The sequence below is a fragment of the Antechinus flavipes genome, chromosome 2, assembly GCF_016432865.1.
Source record: "Antechinus flavipes isolate AdamAnt ecotype Samford, QLD, Australia chromosome 2, AdamAnt_v2, whole genome shotgun sequence".
NCBI classification, from domain to species: domain Eukaryota; kingdom Metazoa; phylum Chordata; class Mammalia; order Dasyuromorphia; family Dasyuridae; genus Antechinus; species Antechinus flavipes.
The window spans coordinates 448,394,244-448,415,627 of NC_067399.1; the positions used below are offsets into that span (position 1 = coordinate 448,394,244).

Here is a 21,384-nt window from a genome sequence, read left to right on the forward strand (position 1 = left end):
TATTTTATTGGCAAGCACAGTCAGTTTAAAACAGCATACAATGAAGCTTCAATATTGCTATTATTTAAGATATGAAGGCAGTCTTTTTCTTCACTCTTTTTGGATGGTGAAAAATAACATCTTAAAATATGAATTTTCATATCCAAGTTTATCACCAAGGTCTAGAAATTTTACAAGTTAGACACTCACAAAAGGGGAAGAGCAGCCAGTTAGATCACAATATTATATAACAGTTCTATTCTGTTCTTCCTGTAATATTGTACTTAAGTGTTTTCACATATTTGGCAATTATAGTGAGCATGTCATAGCATTCCAGTAAATACATGTCAACTTTGAGAGACTTTGCTCAGTTAGATGCAGATATGATTATTTTGAGAATTTTTTCTTTTTTAACATAAATTTTATTTTCTATTCCACTGACAAATACAAATATAAAAAATATGATCAAGAGCATAAAAATAGGAAAAGCAAATATGAATTCAAAGGGAAATAACAAAAGATTGTAAATAATTCCACGTCTGCAGTTTGCTCACTTACATGATCATTAGCCCCAAACTGAAATATGTTTATATGGACTTTTAAACGCTTTCTTAGTAGCCAGAGAAGATTTTTTTTTCTTGATCCTATTTCACCTGGAGGATAGGGACTCTTGCCTCACCTTAAAGACAGAAGCTTTCTAAAAGTTTATCAGAATAATCTTAAACCTTAACCTTCAATTAGGCATGATGTGTTCATATTTTGGTCTTGTTCACATGTGGTTTATATAGACTGTAAGCTTCGTGAGGGCAGGGAATTTTTGCCTTTTTTTGAATTTCCAAGGTTTAGCACAGTGTCTAGCACACAATAGATCCATAAATATTCATTGGTCTGATTTTTAGTTTAGATTGAAGGACATGAAAGATGCATTCTCAGATTTCAAATGTATTAATTATTGAGACACAATCATTTAAAAGCCCTTAAAAGCTACTGTACAAGTAATTGTGGCCTTCCCAAATGTTATAATCTAGAAATGACCTTTGGTAAAATTCTAATGAAAACCAGTATCTTGGGGTCTAAAGCAAAATGAGACTAACGTCTAAGAAAATATTTTTTGTTCTTGTTCTTTTAAAGGTATCTTTAACAATATCAGTTTCTTTTCTATTCATTATCTACTCCAACTTTCCTCTTCTTCAAAATTCTTATCTTGTTCTTGTTTTTCTTTCCCCTCTTCACTTCTCATCCCACTCATTTTTTCTTTTAAAAAGAGACTATTTTTCTTTATATGGTTCTTTAGTTTCCAAAGAAACCATTTAAAATCAGGTTTGTCTACTCTAGAAGTCAGAGAATAAACTGTGAGGGTTAAGGGAAGTCAATAGAAAAATGAAGATATTCAGTGAATCATTTCATAGTAAAATTCTCAGAAGACTGAGGAAAAAATGAAATGAGATATTATTCTACCACTGGGTCTATATTCATCCTTTTTTGTTACCTGAAGCATTCCAATATGGGACTGAAATCAATTCTTAAATTTTTTAAAGATATCTTGTTCTGTATACCCAAAAAGCTATAAAAACATATGTACCCTTTGACTTAACATTACCACTACTAGGTCTGTGGTCAAAAAAAAAAAATAGGAAAAGGACATATATGTACAAAAATATTTATAGTGGCTCTTTTATGGTGGCAAAGAATTATAAAGTGAGGGTATGCCCATCAGTTATAGAATAGTTGAACAAACTGTGCTAGGTTTCTGATAGAATATTATTATACTATTAGAAATGATGGGCAGGATGCTCTCGGAAAGACTTGAGCTGATGCCAAGTAAATTGTACTGTGTATGAAGTAACAGCAATAGTGAAGGATAATCAGCTTTGAATGACTTAACTATGCTCAGGAATAGTGTGATATACGACAACTCTGAAGGATTTATATCCATTCCTAGAGAAAGAATTGATGTCTAAATACAGACTGAAGCATCCTTTTTTTCAACTTTATTTCTCTTGTGAAATTTTTTTGGGGGATCTCTGTTTTCTTTTGCAACATGATATGGAAATATGTTTTGCATGACTACATATTAGACTATATCTAATTGCTTCTCTCCTTAACAAGGGAGGAGGAGAGAGAGAGAATTTTGAACTCAAAAGATTTTTAAAATGTTAAAAATTGTTTTTAATATGTAATTGGTGAAAAATAAAATACCATGTAAACTTATTTTTAATTAAAAAAAGAAGAAAATATGTCTTAATCTTTCCCCTTTCCTCTCCTTTCTTTTATCCTCTCCTCTCCTTTGCTTATCAATATGTATGATTTAGAGTGAAGGGAGGTTGGCAAGTTTTGGTAAGATTTCCTTTCAGGCAGAATTGACTTTAGAAGAAGGCAGAGTAGATAGTTTTATGTATGTGTGTATGTGTATATATGTATGATTTTTCACAGACAAGCACAAAGCCCTCATGAAAAACAAAACACACAAAAACTCTTCTCTGTTCAAGAATTTTACGAAATGCCTCAAAGATTAATTCCTTTTATTCAGGGCTTGTTCCTTCTTAAAATGTAAATATGCCTTAAAAAGTTAACATGTTAAGCTTTACTATTCATTTTCAATTGATATTAAGTGAGTTTATATAATTCAAAGATTTGAGTTTGTCAGGACTTAACTGAAAATAGATTTTGGTCAGGGAAAAGAAAAGAATGAAAAAGGGCACTGGATATGGAATTGGAACAAGTAAAAAACTGAAGCTAGAAGAGCCAAAGACAAACTTTGATGGTTTTGCCAAAAACCTGCCCTCATTACAGGGGAAAGTGGCTGGGAAAGGCAACCAATATAATAATGTTGGCAGGAAAAACGGTGTAGTTTTTGTCTAATATATTTCAATTTTTCTTTCTCTTTTCTTATAAATTGAATCATTTCAACAGCCTCCTAATTTATATCCCCAACTTCAGTATCCCTTCTCTAATACATGTTCCACACATGATCTATTCACTATTTGGATCTGATCATGCCAAATAACACTGCTCAAGAGCTACTGCCTCTAAGATAAAATACAAGCTCTTCTGTTAAAATCTTTCATGATCTCATTCCAGCTTATCCAGAAGAATACTGCCAATATGGGCAACTTGCTGTTCCTGTCTTACTTTTGGATTTGTATCTGTAATGTTTAACACAATTTCTAGAACATAGTGGGTACTTAATACACACTCATTGCTTGCTTGCTTGCTTTTAATCTTGCAATTATGCAAAACAATTACTATTTATATAGTGATTACATTACAAAATATTCACATAAGTGAAGACTACACAAAATGTATTATTTAATATTTAAATATTTAATGTTGTATTACAGCATATTGCAAACAGCAATATGCAGTATAATGTTTTGTTTAGTTCAAATCACTGAAATTGAACAAAATGAAAATTCCAGAAATTTCTGTTTAGAGAACAAAGATTTTATAAGGGTTTTATAAACCCCACTCTGGTGGGGAAAAAACAACAACACAATTCATCTACAAAAATAATAAAAATTTTGAAGTAAATAGATATTTCTAAAACCTCTAATGTAATTTTATTGATTATTTCTTCAATCTTTCTAATAGCTGAATAGAGTAGGAATCAAGTGACAGTGAAAATTTCAAGTAAATTCTCCACAAAAATCATATCTTGTGTTCTTTTTTTCATCTTGGGAATATATATCCTCTGGAGAAAAAGGCAATATTTAGTCCTGAAGTTTCAAAAGTAACACCACTTAAATATAAATAAGAGAAGTTCTTCTGTACTACAGAAAAGTTCCTTCTTCTAACCTTTCCTCCCTGAGCAGGGAGGGCGTCCTGAGTTAACTAGATTGGAATCACCATCATTGTAACTGTTAACTTGTTATGGCTTATCTATCTGGATTATCCAACATATAGGTTTTGAACACAGGTACAAAAGGTAGTACTTTTTTCCATTGTTTTTTTCCTAACAATCTAAAGTCTGCCCTACTCTATACTAATATTCTAACACCTCAAAGAGATTTCAAGAAAGATGTCCTACCATTTAAGTAGAATAGTAAATATCCCAGATCATTCAGTGCTTTTATTAAGTATGAAAAAGAAAGAGGTTTCAAAGCTTCTGTGTCTTTACATGGATCTGGCCTCTCACCTGATGTTTGTGGATTCCAACTATTTCTAATAGATAAAATTGAAAAATTTCCTCATTCTGCGTGCTTCAGGTCTGGGCTCTGGTTCTGCACCTGCTTTTTGGACTCTGTAAAGAGCCTGGCAGGCAATGATACGCACAGAAGGCTCAGGATCTTGCAGCAGAGGTCTCAGAACTAAAGAAAGAGAAAAATGCTGATTAAAGGCTCAGTCAGATTTAATTCTTTGATTCAAATGTGGAGCATTGATCCCCATACCATATTGATCCCAGTATAGGAAAGAATATGGGCTCCATGTGGTTTACTTTCTACCTGGCAGCTTTAGATCTTTTTGACCTGACCCATGAAATGCACAGACCCCATTCCACCTTCTACCAGTTTTATGTCTATAAATACATAGATGTCTTGGTCAATCCCTCAGCAATTATTTGTTAAACATTCATTCCATACTTTATTCATGAGTAATAATTACATTTTCAAGTAGGACTTATATTGCCAAATAATCTATTCATATGGTTTGTCTTATTAAATTATATCCTTAGTTTAAAAAAAAATGCTATTGGGGTTGTAAAGGAACATATTCATTCACTGTTGGTGGAGTTGCCAACTAACAGAATATTTCTGGAGAGCAATCCATCAATATACAGTAAAAATTATAAAAATAATCATACCCTTATCCCAATTAAATTCTCAGGAGTTCCTGGGACTATATCTTAAAAGTTGTATAAAAACAAAAACAAAAAAAAACTCTGTTTGTTCAAAGATTTTCATAGCATTATATGTAATTGTAGAAACAAAAACAAAAAATAACTGGAAACAATCTAAATGTCCAACAGTAATAAAATAAATTTTGATATATTAATTGAATAGTATGGTGTAATATTGACAACTATGAGGAATACAAAGAAATCCCCAAAGAACTCTATTAAATACAAAGCAAAAAAGAAAAAGAAGAATTAGGAGAATAAAATATATAATTTCAACCAAATAAAGACGGAAGGTGAATGAAAATGATGGATTTAGAAGTGATTGAAAAATTGTTATGATACATTAATTTATTTTAATAGTTTTTTATTTTTTTAAATACATGCAAAAATAGTTTTCAACATTCATTTTTGCAAAACTTTGTGTTCCAAATTTTTCTCACTCCCTCCCCCCCAACTTCTCCCCTAGACAGCAACCAATCTAAGTTAAACAAATACAATTCTTCTAAACATATTTCCATATTCATCATGCTGCACAAGAAAAATCAGATCCAAAGGTGTTTAATTTGTTCTCAAAGGAATAGAATGTTCAAGGTTCTAATCTGGTTTTCAGATAAAGCCTTTAAAGCCATGTACAGTCTGAACCCATGACATCTAATGGTAGCATATTCTAATCGCAAAAAAGGTACCTAATATTAAAATACCCAGGTTCTTTTTTGATTGATGAAATGGAAAAACTATAAAATGCCCACAAAATTTCACACTAACAACAAATTTCCCTCTCTTCTTATTGAAAAGTCACCATTAATTCAGCAGATATAACAAAGTAGTCAATTAGGTTGTGAACCATTCTTTGGAAAGTCTCAGCATTTTCTCACTAGAGCTACTAAAAAAAATGCCTCACATCTCCTAGCAGGCAAATTCTGGAAAATCCTTGAATCGGACAAGAGACTAGGTTTCCAGATACGCATAGACCATGCCATTATGACTAAGTAATGAATGGTATGAAGATTTAAGAAACTTACATTGAAATGTATAGCAGTGGATGACTGTTTAGAGATTTTATCTACTTTCCTGGTGTCAATTATCACTCATGCTAATGAGAAGTGATCATCCCCTATCAAATTATATTACCACTCTCTTCTCCAGAGCTCTGGTACCATATTTCTAAATGCCCACTAGATAATTTTACCTGGATATCCTATAACTATTTCAAGTATCTTCCCCTAAAATCTTTCCCTCCTCCTAACATCTATATTTCTGCTATTCAGGCATTCAAATTGGTAACCTCCATGTTATTTTTGACTCTTACCCTTTATTTTTATTAACTCCTATCAATTCTACCTTTGCAATCAAATCAGCCCATTCTAGGTTTAATCTTAGCTGCCTAGGCCTCATCTCTTCTCATTTAGACAACTATATCCTCTTAATTAGTATTGTTTCCTCCATTATCTCCCACAACTCATTCTTAATATCACTATGTTAAGAATCTTCATATAAGATAATGTTTATAAAATGCTTGTCAAGTCTTAAAGTACTACATAATGTCAGATGCTGCTGTTTATATTAATGCTATTTTTTTTTTCCTTGAGGCAATTGGGGTTAAATAACTTGCCCAGAGTCACACAGCTAGAAAGTGTTACGTGTCTGAGGTCAAATTTGAATTCAGATCCTCCTGACTTCAGGGCTGGTGTTCTCTATCCACTGCGCCACCTAGCTGCCCCTATTCTCATCTTTTTTGATAGGGATCATATAGAACTGATCCTAGGACAGACAAATCATTCTCTTCCTATTATTCCTCCACAGAGGGATAAAATAACTGGATTTTATAGTTGAATAAAAGTATTAGGATGCTAACTCATCTTCCGTTGTCTGACAGCATTTGTGACACAACTTGAGTAGCAAACAGAAATAAAATATACTTCATTTTGTTTTCCATGTGATTTGGATATGTTTATTAGCTGACTGGCTACATTTTGAAAGCTTTTAGTTCCATGAAGCTTGGAGATTTGGTATGATAATATATATTAAAAGGACTATTCTTAAAATTTTATGACATTGTTATAAACAGGCAATTGTGGGCAATATGCTATCTATGATATTATATATGTTATATTATGGCATATTACATTATGTTATCTATGATAATGGTTTAGTCAGTCAATACACATTTATTTTATAGTCCCATTTTATTACAGTTTATTGATTGAGTCCTTCAGAATATTTTGACGTTGGTATTTATTGTACAGGGATTTATCATCTGTCTATGAACAATAATGAGCTTCTGACGTATAATTCTGGCCATCAGGTCCTTTTTTGCTAGGTGTTTGAGAGGTGCTGAATCTTTACAACCCATAATGAGATGGTATAGTTCCTATTATTCCCTTGAAGACTCCAAAGTGATTAATAAATCAGAGCTCTTTAAGGATAATCTTTCTGTAGTTTTTAATGGCAATGACCTAATCCTGAGTCACCTTCATAAGCTCATTCCTCTTTCCACAAACAAATCTGCCTGACTCAACTTATTCTGATCACATTATCCCTCTAGTTCCACTTTGCCTTTTCAGTCTTCTGTCATGTTCCCCTCCATATATACTGTGTGGAGTTCTGTGTTTTTGGCAAACTATGTTCTAGCCAAAAGGGATCCTCCTCTACTTCCCATTCTTGTTCTATCCTCTTTTCCCCATTTCCTAATCCTAGAATAGGTTCCCTTTCCTCCCCTATCACATTGTTAAAGTTCCTCCTTTTCAGGCCCTACTAAGGTACCATCTTTTTCAAAAAGCCTTTCCCTGCTTCCAATTGCATATGATCTCTCCCTCACTCCTCAAACTTCTCAAAGAATATTGTCTGGATCTCTCCTTGTACTGATCAAATTATTTTACATGACAGATATTTGTGTATTTGCTTTTTCTTCTATATTAGACTATAAAACCTTGAGCACAGGACTTTATAACATATCTGTCTTTATAGCCCTAGTGCCTTGCAATAGCAAGTATTTAATAACTGTTTATTGAATTGAATTGTTGGCATCAAAATGCTGCAAAAAATAGTGAGGCTAATGCTATAGGAATCAAGGTTTCTGAGCTTTATCTTGCAGAACATCTGCAGTACATTAAACCAACTATATATGTGTTTCTATCTAGTCCAGGTGTCCCAGACATTCTCAGTCAACTTCAAAAATATATACGAGTTCGATACTCTCCAAAATTATCACCTACCATCCTCTATCCATTCGGTTCCCTTCATTCGGAGTTCATTGTGGTCCATGTGCTTTGCTAACAGCCCTAGATATAGGAAAACAAAGAAATAGAAAATCCAAATAATCACTAATTTGGCTTTATACTCTTGGAAATACATGGTAAAGCACTTCTCTCTTTTGGAAAAAATAAACAGTTTGCAGATAATGAAACTAAGCAGTTTGAGAAAATTGAGCAGGTTCTAAGAGTCTGGTAGTTACCCAGGAAACCCGCCTTCCTCTCTCCCAGATGTCTTTTCCACAGTGATTATCTTCAGGCTAGTAATAACAGAATAACAATAGGGAAAGTTTGGGAGGATGTACTTTATCCTCACCTCTGCTTCTTAGAATTCCGAGTTCCCTTCAAAACATAGGTCAAGTGCAATTTCTTACATCAGGCCTCTCCTGATCTGCAATATCAGCAGTACTCTCCTTTCTGAAATCACTTTGTATATATTTTATATTGACTAATGGTCAGTTTCCTCCCCAACTCCCAAGAGAATGGAAGCTCCTTGAAGTATGGCGCTATCTCATTTGTCTTTGTATCCCAACACCTATCATAGTGACATATATAATGGATACTTAATAAATACTTGTTGAATTAATCAATGAATTAAATTAACTAGATTAATAAAATGAAATAATTGTCTAGTTACCTGTAAAAAGTATCGCTGCCCTTTTTAACTGGACTTGATGGTTTTTGATATAGTTCATGGTCTGCATCATAATGTTACATTTCCCCCTACATTTTTGTTCCTAGAGGGCAAAAGGGAGGAGGAAAAAAAGACATAATAAGCAGTGTCAATATAGATTTGATCTTTGTAAACTTCATTACTGCTTCTTATGGGCACAGAATATATTATATGTGTGATTAAAATGAGAGTATTTGATAAATAACAACAAATCCCTAAATGTAAAATAACAGATCTGCACATTTTTGTTCATGATACTCTGGAATGCTCTCTGTACTTTTTTCTACCTAGCCTTGAAGGTCCTGCTAAAAGTTCTTCCTCTTGTACCACAAAGCCTTCTCGTGATGACTACAGAAATCTCTCCCTTCTCTGAACTTCTGTAGTATTTTTTGTCTATTCCAGTTATGTGGCATTTAATCATTTACTTGACATTGATACTTTGTCTTTTTATGAATAACAGGCAGAATTTGTGACTTGTACTTTGTATCTCTCACAGTGGCTCATTGCCACCATAGTTGAATGAAGTAATGAATGACAGCACATAAAAGATAGGTTAACTGTTTTTAGGGAGCTTACAAATCTACCCAGATAAAACTTCAAATCAACTGTTCTGCACTTGCTACTATAAAAATTGATTCTCTGCTACATTTAATATATTGTCACACTGATTTAACAGGTCAAAGGTACAACATTCCACCAAAGTACCCAAGCCAGGACTCTTCACCCTAAGCTTCTTCTGAATTTGCCTTGGGACATGCCTTGGGATATGTCCTTTGGACTCCCTTCAGTATCTCATGATACTAAATAGACTATACTGGATCTACTTTAGGCAGTAATCTAGAGGATGCCCAGAAGAGGCTGGTTAAGTTGAAGGAATTAGCAGGGTCAAATTAGCTCCAGGATTAGATTTCCTAAAATAATTCTGGGCAAAGCTATTAACTATCAATTTATGTATGTGGAACAGAAGAATTAGGGGGAAAGAAGAAAAAGAATAAAATGTGAAAGTTCTACACTGCTTTAAAGGGATGGGGCAGTCCAGAGAAGACCACTGCTATCACCATGTCACAGGGGGAAAAGCACACTTTTGAGATAGTGTTGTTAGTACCCTTTAAATTTCCCAAAGGGGACACCTCCTGATTATCCTCCCCTCGTCATGATTCTGATATGAATTTCCTTAAGGGTATCCTGGTGCAAGCTTGGATCTGACAGAAATTTTAAAGTTTGTGGAGAGAAGATAAGTGTCTCCAAATCAGGGCTGCAGGTGTCACAGCAGCAACAGTTAATATTCACATCAGGCTGAAGTGAGGTCTCACATTGCCTCAGTGGTCCACACTGTTATAGCCCCTTCTGTCAGCTAGTGAAACAATCCACTTCATTAGATCCAGGGAGCAGTTTAGAGCTGGTTTCAAAGCTAACATATCACATTTAATTCAAACCAACAAACTGAGCACCTGCTGTGTGCTTAACAGTATAACCACTGAGATAAACTAGTAGAATTAGAAATTTATTTCGTAGTCTTTTTTTTAGGAAAAGGGATAAATGGAAAGTGGAACTGAATTTATTCATATTGAAACTACAGACCAGCGATCCAATGGCAACAACCAATGAAATAGAAAGGAGCAGGAAATGTCCTGCTAGCCCTATTTGCTTTATTAAGAAAAGTCATTACACCAAAAGAATTTACCATGGCACTCGTCTACTTACAAAGAATTTGCAGATTACTCCTATTCCAGAAGGATTGCTGTGCCAAGGATCTTTATTGTATACTTCTCGTGGCAGCTTCCATTTTAAGAAATGGCAACATATAGTAAGAACCCTAATGCTCTCCTGTGAAGGGTTGAAATTGGGAACAAACATCTATTAAAAAATAAACAGGAACTACATTTGGCAATCCTACTGAAGCCACTATTAGGATCTATATCAGAATTCTGGGTGGGAAGATCCTTTTCTCATGAAAGGTGCACCAAAATTTAGTGTTTTCAAGAGCATTACATCATAGGTTACGATGAATATCTTGGGCCAGAAATAAGGCCTAGTTTATCTGTTACTCAGCTCACTTTTGTGACATGTTTATTATTGTGCACAAACATGCTTTGAGTAGTCAATCTGCTTACCACCCTCCATTCCTTCCTGCCCTAAATGGCACATATTTGAATTACAGTCCCTGCAACAAAATTGGGCAAATGTCCCTCTTCCCTACTAGCCCAAAGGACTCAGACAAGCCATCAAATGCACAGTACCCTTAAGGATTTCACCTCAACATCTTATGTCAGCTGGAGTTTCTGGCTTTCCTTTTGTCTCATCTATCATCCATCTTAATTATTCCTCATTTTGACTAATACTTTTTCCTTCAAGCTCCTAGTTCTGATGCCCTGATTTCTGCCATAGCCCTCTTCCCACTTTGAAAAATACCTCTTCTCACCTCAAAAGGCTCATCTTTAGTCCTTGATTTGCCGAGAAATTAGTGGCAGGAGGTGATAGGACAAAAGCCCATATAGACAGCAAATCTGGACCCATGGTTTAAGACAAGTTTTCAAAATGACAGCATGACATTAAAATAAAATCCCATAGAAACCTCTGTGATTTGCTTACTACATGGACAGGAGAAAATGGCAATGTGTCATAACTTACCTCAGCTATTGCATCATTTTCATCCTGAGAATGGAGAAGTAATGGAATCAAACTCTCTAGAATTTGGTCCTTTATGTCTTGCTTATCCTTGTATTTCACCATCTTAATGGAGTCTCCAAAAACATTCACAGCAAAAAGATGGACATTTGGTCTAACCTAGGAAGAAGGTACCCAAAAGGAGAATTATTGAAATGTATTCACTTTTGTTTTATGGCAATAATCTATTACTACTCTCCTGCTCAAATATCTTCAGTGGCTCCTTATTGCCTACTAAGTAAAGCTGAAAATACTCTTGTCTTATCAAAGACCTTCTTAATCTTGTCACTTTTAACTCGACTCCATTTTATAATACTTATTGTGTACTTTACACTCCAATTAAACTTTTCTACCTTCTGTCCCTTAAATGTATCATGTTTTTCTGTATTTCTTTTTACTCATAAAATTCCTAATCTCCAGAATGTCCTCATTTCTATTCTTCAACTCAATTTCTACCCCCATCCTTTATAAGCCAGCTCCTTCATGAAGGCTTTCCTAAATTTTGCCCTCCTACACTCGTTGGTAATGACCTTTCCCTTCAGACCTCACACAGTACTTTGCTTTGCACCTCTCTCTGATGCACTTGCCATGTATTAATTTGCATTATTGTATGTATGCTTTATTCTTCTACTGGGAAATAAGCTCCACGAGAGCAGGGCTCCTCTCTTATCTAAACTTTGTGTGTCTCCTATTACTTAGCACAGTGCTCTGCATATACTACTAAACTGATTAAATAGTTCTTGAATTGGACTAAATTAGGTTGAATTAAACTGAATTCATATAAAGTGCTCACCTAGAAAAATCATTCAATAATTCGACATAAACACTAACTTGAAGTTACTTGGCAGAAGGAAGGGAATCTAAAATTCCAATAAGATACACAGGCCATCTGTCTGCATATGAGCAGTAGAGGCTCATATGCAATTTCCCTTTCCCTCTTTGTCTTACATCACTAAATAGGGAGAATAGGGTTTTTTCTATCTGTATTTGTCACTTTATAACTGACATGGAACAACACTACACAGATACCCTGTTCATGTGATCTTTTTGTAAGCCAGCTTCAGTATATTCAAGTTCACTGATTAGTTTTTGAAAGTAAACTCAATCTTCTTTTCAATATATCCGCCTTCCCCACCTTGTAAGGCAGCCTGTTACAGAGAGAGAACATTAGATAAGAGGCCAGAAGAACTAGGTTCTAGTCCTGGCTCTGTAAATGACTTACTCTGTGAAACTGAGCAAATCCTTTGACTTTTTGGTGCCTCAATTTTCTAACACGTGAAATGAAAATAATGTTTTTCCTAACAAGTTCATATGTTTATCTTTAGCATTAAATTAGATAGGCATACAAATATGCTCTTACAAATGTAATAAATTAGTATCAGCAACTCTAATCACCATACCATATATATGTACACAAAATGTACTTATACATATGTATATATGTGTATATATATGTATATATATATATATATATATATACACACACACACACACATATATATATGTGTGTGAGTGTATTATGTATATCTGTAAGTACCCCACATTTCGCAAAGTTTCCCTTTCCCTCTTTGTCTTACATCACTAAATAGGGAGAATAGAGCCTGTATGGTAGTTTTGAGTGTAGTAAAGTCCATGGTATCAAGGAGACTTCGAAGTATATTGATGGAAAATAAAATAATCCTTTCATCTGTTCCACTTAAATTGCTTAAGATGACTGGTATCATGCCTTTGATAGCTTCCTCCTGCATGCCCAAAAAGAATTTCAATTAGAAACTTACTTGCAAAAGTCAATATAATATTTCGTCCCAGGTTGGTTTGGCTAAAATTATTTACCGAGTCTTTCTTTAGTGCCTGGTAGTTTGATTCCCAACAGGAAACAGTTGCAGGAATGGAGAAAAGAGTTAAAGACAAGACTACCAGGACATATTTTAAGGCCCCTAAAGCTAATCCTAACCCAATTCATTGTTTATGGCCAACTCTCATGAGGATGGGATATATTTCTGTATCTCCATCTCAGTGGCATGATTTTAGGTTTCATGTGAGGTTCAAGGGAGTAGTTAATGGTTGTTTATTGTACCTGGTAATCAGAGGTTTGGGATATATTCTATATATGCTTTAAGATAAGCAATTCTATATTGTTTTTCTACAAAGGAAGATTTGCTAGGGGGAATTGGGAAGTGACAATAATATAAACACAATTTTTTTTTATTATAGCTTTTTATTGACAGAACATATGAGTAATTTTTCAACATTGTCCCTTGCAATCAATTCTATTCCAACTTTTCCCTTCCTTCTCTCCACCCCCTCCCCTAGATGGCAGGCAGTCTCATATATGTTAAACATTAAACACAATTTTTTAAAAAGGCTATCAGTAGTTCTGGGACCTTTCTCTCACCTTTCCTTGATGATGACAGAGAAGGCTGTCCATTCCTTTCAGGCTGAGAAATCTGAATTGATGATTTTCATGATATAGCCATTCTTCTAATCGAGTAATAGTATATCTTTTGGGAATCCTCTTGGCCATTGGACTCTGGAAAAGCTACATTTTGAGTGATAATAGCAAATTAATTGGAACACTTGCTATTCATTGGAGAAATTCACCTCCCCCCATCATACTCTGAGATTACAAGTATGAAGCTCACAAAACTTCTACTGATAAATGACAATTTTTTTCCTATCCCACCCCAAAAAATCCATGCTAAGACAGAGACCTCACCCAGCATTATTTCTGGGGCATATCCTGGCAGGGAATTTATAGTCTTACATCTTTACTGTATCCTACTTCTAAAGAATGATTCTTACCTCAACAAAGAAGGCTGCAGATGTAAGTCTATGTTTCTCATTCCCTCGATTAAGTAAAGGGATTAGCAAGTATAAGACCTTATGAGCAAGCATACCATGTTTTTCCAATAAAACACTGTAAAGAAGAGGATCAGTAAGATAACCCTATGTCAGAATGGGGCTTGCCCAGGAGGCAATTGGAGCCATTATAGAGGGACCCGATAGGTAATCTGAATTTTCTGCATGAAATAGAGGGCTACGGAGGGAATGGCAGTGGCCTGAATTCCTACAAAATCTGACTTTGAATTATCATTACTTGCCCTGCCTGCTTTGTGGAAGTCTTCCCACAGATTATATACCATTATTTTCTTTAGGAGACTAGGCTAATTTAAGTATCATGATAAATAAGACATATTAATGTCTTACTTGGCAAGAAGAGACACTCCATCAAGATGAAAATATTCCATTTCTAGCAGGTTCCATCCTTTTCTCTTTTCCATGACATTAAATTCATACCAGCATGCTGTTCTTAAGAGGAGGGTCTTGGTAGCCTGTATGGCAAAGCTTAATGGAAGCAATACCAGAAAGATTGGATACAACATTTTCTTCAAAGAAAAATAACATTTACACAAACTAAGCTCCCTATTCTGATCTTACTACTGAGGGATGAGTATAAGTCCTAACAATAACTGTGAATCAGAGCATACATAATTGTACTTTTCTTCATTCCAGCTCCCTTAACATTCCCTTAATATTCAAGAAACCTAAATGGGTAATATTGCCTGGGAAGATCTTCCATTCCTACTTCCTAGCATTTGGAAATTCAACACATTTGGGGGGGGGAATACGGAGAAGAAGAGGAGATTGGTGACTTATGATATGGGTGCTCTGAAGGATGAACAACACTGCTTTCTAAAACTGCTTGTTATATATGTAATAGGAGATTAAAATAAAATATCAGATTTGGAAAGGACATTAGAAATCATCTAGTCCAATGCCCTCGTTTTTTTTAAGAGGAGGTAACTGAGGCCCAGAGAGGAGAATTGATTTGAATCAGGTTAAATTGCCAATAAGTGGGAGAATCAGGACTAGAAGAAATGTCTTCCACTCTCAGTCTGAATCTTTCTTAGTCAAGTATGAACTCTGCATTACCATGCTGCTTCCACTCACAGCACCTTTCCTGAAAGAAGGCAAAAAGATTTGGATACACAAAGAAATTTCCATCAGCCTTATAAATAAAAGGTTGAAAAGTCACAAGTTAAAAGTAAAATAAAAAACTGTACCACTAAAGTAATACTGTCTATGTCTCTATATTATCCTTAGTAAGTTTGTAAGATATTTTGCTAAATAAACTTAGGTACTTCTTTTTAACCTTCAAAGGTTGCCACAGACAACCTGCTGTACATATTCTGATGCTACTCTTGCTGTCCCACTCTTTTGTAGAGAGCTTGGTACCTCTTGGTCAGGCCCAGCTACCAACAAAATGCCATGCGAAGCCAATAAGTGTGTCTAATGATCCCATTATTTTCTCTTTGTTTTACCAACTATAAGCATGAATTTTATAACTGACAGTACCTCAAAGGGGTAGAGGTAGAAATATCTTTGTTACTAAGATACATATCATCAGGGATAGTGATATCTGACATTGTAAGACCAATGCTGTGATGAACCTGAATGAGGAGGGCCATGAGGAGTTGAGGAAAAAGTCGATATGTTGCCGCTTGCAGCTTATTTCCCACAAATATTTCATAAAGAGCCTCAGTGGCCTGAAAGAAACAGAAAAGATATCAATTGAGCATATACCTGCCCACCCAAATTGCTGATTTTCCTTTTCACTTTTCCTTATACCAGCACATGTTATCTTAGCCCCTTGTCTTACTGGTATAAGATAGCCTCATCAATATAAGCAAAAGAAATGAGAGAATTGCTCCTTGAGGAAGTGCCCTTGAATCCCTGCAAAACCCATGCACTTTACTGATGACAGAATTAAGAGGATCTTGAAATATGCTCTGGTCTAGCCCTTCAATGCAGAGGAAACTAAAGGCCATCAAGAAGAATGGAACTGTTCACAGTCACCCAGTTCAATAATGGCAGCACAGAGTCTAACCTCCAGGTCTTTTCATTCTTAATTCCGTGCTCTTTCTGCTACCATGATATTACCACAGAGAACCTCCAAGATTCACTGTCCAAGATTGGTGTTGTTGAGCTAAAAGGCTTTGAGGGAAAATGGAAACAGAGAGAAGGGACGATGGAGAAGGGAATAAAATGCAATCCCACCTGGCAACCTTTTTTGGGAGTTGAAATCCATCCCAATACTTTTTAGTAAATTTAAAGCATCCCAGACTGGTATCTGAATCCAGCTTTTCCTCTCCTTTTTCCCCCCTCCCATTTATACTACATGTATCTTGTATATATGTGGTTATTTACATGTTGTTTGAGAATGTGAACTTCTTAAGGACAGAGACTCTTCTTTTGCCTTTCTTTGTTTCCCTGGCACTTAGTATAATGCCTAGAAAATAATAAGAAGTGATTGATTCATTTCTGTGGATCAGTAGAAATATATGTTAGGAAGCAGATTCATGTGGCATGAGGATTAGAGGTGTAAGATAGGAATGAAGAAACATCAAGAAGGTAGTTTACCAAATGAGTGAGTCTTTCCCCAAGCTAATCCCTTTTCTCTCTCTGCTTCTTCTTTGTTTCCCTTGCCCCCCATACTCTAAGCACTCAGCACAGCACAGTGGACTCAATTCATGTGATGTAAAATCGATTATAGCTATAAAAGGGAATACCTCCTTAATCTTTGTGCCCTGCCTGCCAGACATCATGAATGTAACAGAGAGAATTGTACTGAAGATGGGAGAGGACATAAGATGGGTTACCGCCACAGCTATATATTCCATCTTTTCTTGATCCACATTGTGACACTTCTGTAGCTTCCGCAGCAGTCTCCACAGAATCCAGGTAGTGCTGGGCAAGTCAATATCAAGAGTCCTCCACAACTCAGCCAAATGTCTGAAAATATCCCAAAGCACTGAGACAGAGGGCAAATGGTGATTCAAAGGTCTAAAAAAAACTATCATGTTTACTAGTTTCAGTTCAGTTCCCCAGCATATGAAAAAACCCAACTTGTTAATATCCATGAGATAGCTACCTTATTAGGCTTAGAGATTGAAGTTACTTCTTCATCCTAATAAGGATCTCATTAGATTTTCTTACAGGAAATCATATAGATTCAGCTTTTCCACCTCATCTGAACTAATGCATCCTTTTTTGCTTGGTTTTTTTTTTTTTTTTTTTTTTTTTTTTGAGTACTAGCAACTAGCTGTGGAAGGTGGGGGAGGGAGGGAGAAATCATGACCACGGAGGCATGGGAAGAACCAAGAAGGGAGTGGAAGAATTACCTTAGCAGTCATCTCAAAATCTTTTCTGTAAATATGTGAGCATTTTTGTTTTCTTGGGCTCTAGTTGTTGCAAAATTGTATTGTTCATTTGGCAGACTTGATTAATGCAAAAATCAGTGTATCCCTTGCTTAAACAATATTCTAAGCTATCTTAAATAGAATACTGACCCTGACTACTAATGGGAAAATATGGAACAGATATCTCAAAGTGTATGTGGTTAGAGAAATAACTATGGCAGGAAAAAATGCACTTCTTGAATGAAAGGAAGAAATCTCTGCTCATCATTAAGTACCTACAATGAGTCAACTTCCCCTTAAGTCTAGAACTATTTCTATAGAGAATAAATATAATTCAAGCCATGAAGAAATGTCTTTTTAAAAAAGGTCTGTGGCTTGCCTGTCAATATGCTGAGAATGTTTCAGGAAGAGAATGGGGAAATCTACTGAAGCAGGGAAGCCTCCAGGGACTTAAGGAGGCACAGACCTTTTAAAAAATATGTAGATGGAAGGGGACACAACAGAGCTACAGCTGCCAAAAGGGCTAGAGATATAGTTCAATTGGTTCCAAGTTCTAAGGAGAAACTGGCTATTAGTAGAGGAAAGAAGGGGCCCTAATGCTCAGCTTACCAACTGCTACTGTAAGCTGGTTGAAAATCATGTGGTACCTTGTGTAGTGAATGTGTACATATTTAGTCTAGGCCAGATTGGTGAATTAAACTTCCTAATGTGCTTGACATTTCCAAAGGATATAGACTTAGGGATAAAGATTAGACCTATGATTTCATATATGGAATAAAAGGAACTTATGGATGAGGAAACTCCGTTTATTAATGAATTTATAGTTTTGGAGAGTTGCCTAGAGTATTAATAGATGAAATGACCTGCTAGGCTAGTATGTATAAGGCAGGGTTTGAGCAAAGGTTTTCCTGATTCCAAAGCTAGTTATTTATCTACTACACAATACTACCTCTCATAAGAATATAGTATTTCTCCCCCCAGATATAGCATTCAATACCCAGACATGCCAATATTGAAAATAGTTGAGAATAGAGAGGAGCAGAATTCCAGAACTATCAATATACAACTATGTATATATGAGTATTTTATATATGTTTATATATACACACACATGTGAATATAAGTATATAAAGTTTATTTAGGATATAGGCACAACTAAGTTTCTTTAATAAATTGTTTCTGTTCCTACCACCCCTCAAAGACCTCCAAGCAGAGGTCCTTGGAGAACTTTTTACCTGTCAAATGGAATCGGATAAAACAAAAGGTGGTTGAGTACTACATCCGTATACTTGGGCCTGGAGATGAACAGGCTCACAATGTTTATGGCCTGTTGGCGGGCACTAGGCTGACTGATTATGGGCAGCCGGTCACAAATAGCTCTTATGATGTCCGGTACCTAAGATGAAAACAGCAAGCAACTAAAACCTTGCTACTGTGTATAACTGCATCTTAGTGTCATTCTTGTGGCCTCTAAAACTAAAAGAATGACTTTCCAAGATAACAGACAAGATAATAAAATGAGATATACCTTTATTCTTTCTTTTATGCTGACATATAACTTATATATGTGAGTCATTTTTTTTCTTCCAATGAGGCTATAAATCACTGAAGGGTAAAGCCTTTCTCTTCAATCTCTTTTGCACTGTGCACATAGTCAATACTCAACAAATGTTTAGTTATTGAGTGAAATGAACCTGGATGCTGTTAAAACCTAAGTAGCTCGGGGCCACAGTCCCTTTAGCAAAAGCACTCTATCTTGCTTCAAATGGAACTACAAACTTTACAATTAACTTAGGCAAATTAATAATAGGTTCCTCACCCTTGCTTCTGATACAGGAACTTAGTTCCCATGAATCTCTCACCTTCTCAAATCGTGTTTCAGCACTTTTGACCAATGTCACTAGCAACTCTCCTGCTGATTGTTGGGTACAAGGATGCTTCAGATTTTTCAGTCCATCCAAGGTAGTCACTATAAACTGAACAAGTTCATTTGGACTAAGAAGAACTTCAAAGACCTGAAACACATTAAGAGGAATGAATTCTCAGAGGTAAAAGAGTGTCAAAGGTGTAAAAGAGCTCCAAACCAAGAGCTAGTACTCTGAGCCTCTAGCTCCATCTATCTCTGCCATTAACTAGCTACACAAAGTTGGGCAAGTCACTTCTCTCTGAACTTAAGAATCTTCATCTGGAAAAAAAATTTGTCAAAGATCTTATAATTAATAGATAGCAATAAGAAGTTAACAAGTAGGTCTAAAGCAGAACTTCTTAACCTAGGATCCATGGATCTTGAAGGGATCCATGAATAGAATAATATCTGCCCTGTGTATCTCACAGACTTATTGTGAAGATGAAATGAGATGATTAATGCTTAAAGCATTCTGAAAAGCATAAAGAGTGATGTAAATGAAAGGTAAAACATTTATTTCTACATTGCTACATAAATTTTAATAAATACTTTTCTCACAATGACTATGGAGTAGGCATATAAGCATTATTATCCCCATTTTAAAGATGAGAAAACTAAGGAATAAAGATGAAGGGACTTGCTCAAGTGTGACTTGAGAATCAAACTCAGATCTTCTGACTCTAATATTAGTGTTTTTTCTACTATATCTAGTTCTCTAACACAATGCAATTATTGATTCCCTAGAGAAACATGAATTAAAGAAGGGCTTAGATTTAACCAAAACACTGTGCTTAAATCCTTCTGAAAGTGCCACTCTTTTACCTCAAATCATTCAAGACAAGTCATGCCAAGTCAATCCAAAAACTTTGAATCTCTGACTTTGAGAAAAATGAGACTATTTATAAGCAAGGGGTGGTAGTGAAGAAGAGCTTCTATAATATTCAAATAATTATTTCAGGGGTTCTTAACCAGGTTTTATGTCATAGACCCTTTTAGTGTTTTGATGAAATCAACAAACCCTTCTTAGAATATATTTTTTAAAATTTATTAATGGTACTTTATTTTTCCAAATTATTGTTTTTAAATAACTAGAGGAAATGCTAAATTTCAGTTAGAGGTTAGTGAAAAGAAAGATGTAATTTTTTCCCATTCAAGTTCTCAGACCCACTGAAATCTATTTATATAACCCTTCAAAGTCCAGGAATCCTAGGTAAATTTCTGCTTTAGAGCCATCTGTTAACTCTTTGCTATTATCTTTTAGGTAAATATTTCCAATATTTATATTGGACTCAATAATATATACTTTTTTTGAATGGAGCAGAACTAATAGATCATGACTCTGTTTAAGGTAATACCTGTAATCTATTGGCTGGACTCAATATCATAATTACATAGCATTTATTCTCTAATACATAGCACCATACAAAGAGAAACTTCATAAACATGATCTACTTTTGATCTAATTTCAGTAGAACTTATTCTTAGGGAAAAAAATTCCAGTAGCAAAGAGCAGATATTTAGGATTGCTTAGGAGGGATTTTTACTTAGGTACAAATTGGCTCAGATGGCCTGTGAAGTCTTTCTTAGCCCTGAGACTTGATTTTATGATTCTGTGATTATATTAAACCTTCCTGTTCTTTCATCCATTCTCCTAGTGACTCGGCCATGTTTTTGCCAATACAAATGACATAGCTGACTGGGGAGAGGGTACAGTTTATGAGAAGTGCACAGTTCATTTCCATACAGTTATCCACAGGCAGGGATCCAACATGGGATCCTGGTCTCCTTCCCATCATATTCTAACCAACCAAGGAGACTAGGCCAGATATAGAAGTGCAAAGAAAGACCAACACCTTGCCTTCCAGAATCAT

The 21,384-nt window shown here is 35.2% G+C and overlaps 1 protein-coding gene across 1 annotated transcript in view; it reads right to left on the reverse strand.

Moving 5' to 3' along the window:
• Positions 1-3,401: 3,401 nt before the first annotated feature.
• The window catches only part of MROH8 (maestro heat like repeat family member 8), a 57,078-nt gene continuing 39,095 nt past the window's right edge, over positions 3,402-21,384 (reverse strand). Inside the window, exons 11-23 of the mRNA XM_051979335.1 lie at positions 19,470-19,622; positions 18,843-19,003; positions 17,068-17,200; positions 15,764-15,954; positions 14,615-14,752; positions 14,210-14,324; positions 13,803-13,946; positions 12,985-13,149; positions 11,372-11,527; positions 10,445-10,567; positions 8,705-8,804; positions 8,032-8,097; positions 3,402-4,286 (exon numbers count right to left, since the gene is read on the reverse strand). Of these exons, the coding sequence (XP_051835295.1) occupies positions 4,141-4,286; positions 8,032-8,097; positions 8,705-8,804; positions 10,445-10,567; positions 11,372-11,527; positions 12,985-13,149; positions 13,803-13,946; positions 14,210-14,324; positions 14,615-14,752; positions 15,764-15,954; positions 17,068-17,200; positions 18,843-19,003; positions 19,470-19,622 (1,791 nt within the window). The 3' untranslated portion in view covers positions 3,402-4,140. The remainder of the gene's footprint in view (positions 4,287-8,031; positions 8,098-8,704; positions 8,805-10,444; positions 10,568-11,371; positions 11,528-12,984; positions 13,150-13,802; positions 13,947-14,209; positions 14,325-14,614; positions 14,753-15,763; positions 15,955-17,067; positions 17,201-18,842; positions 19,004-19,469; positions 19,623-21,384) is intronic.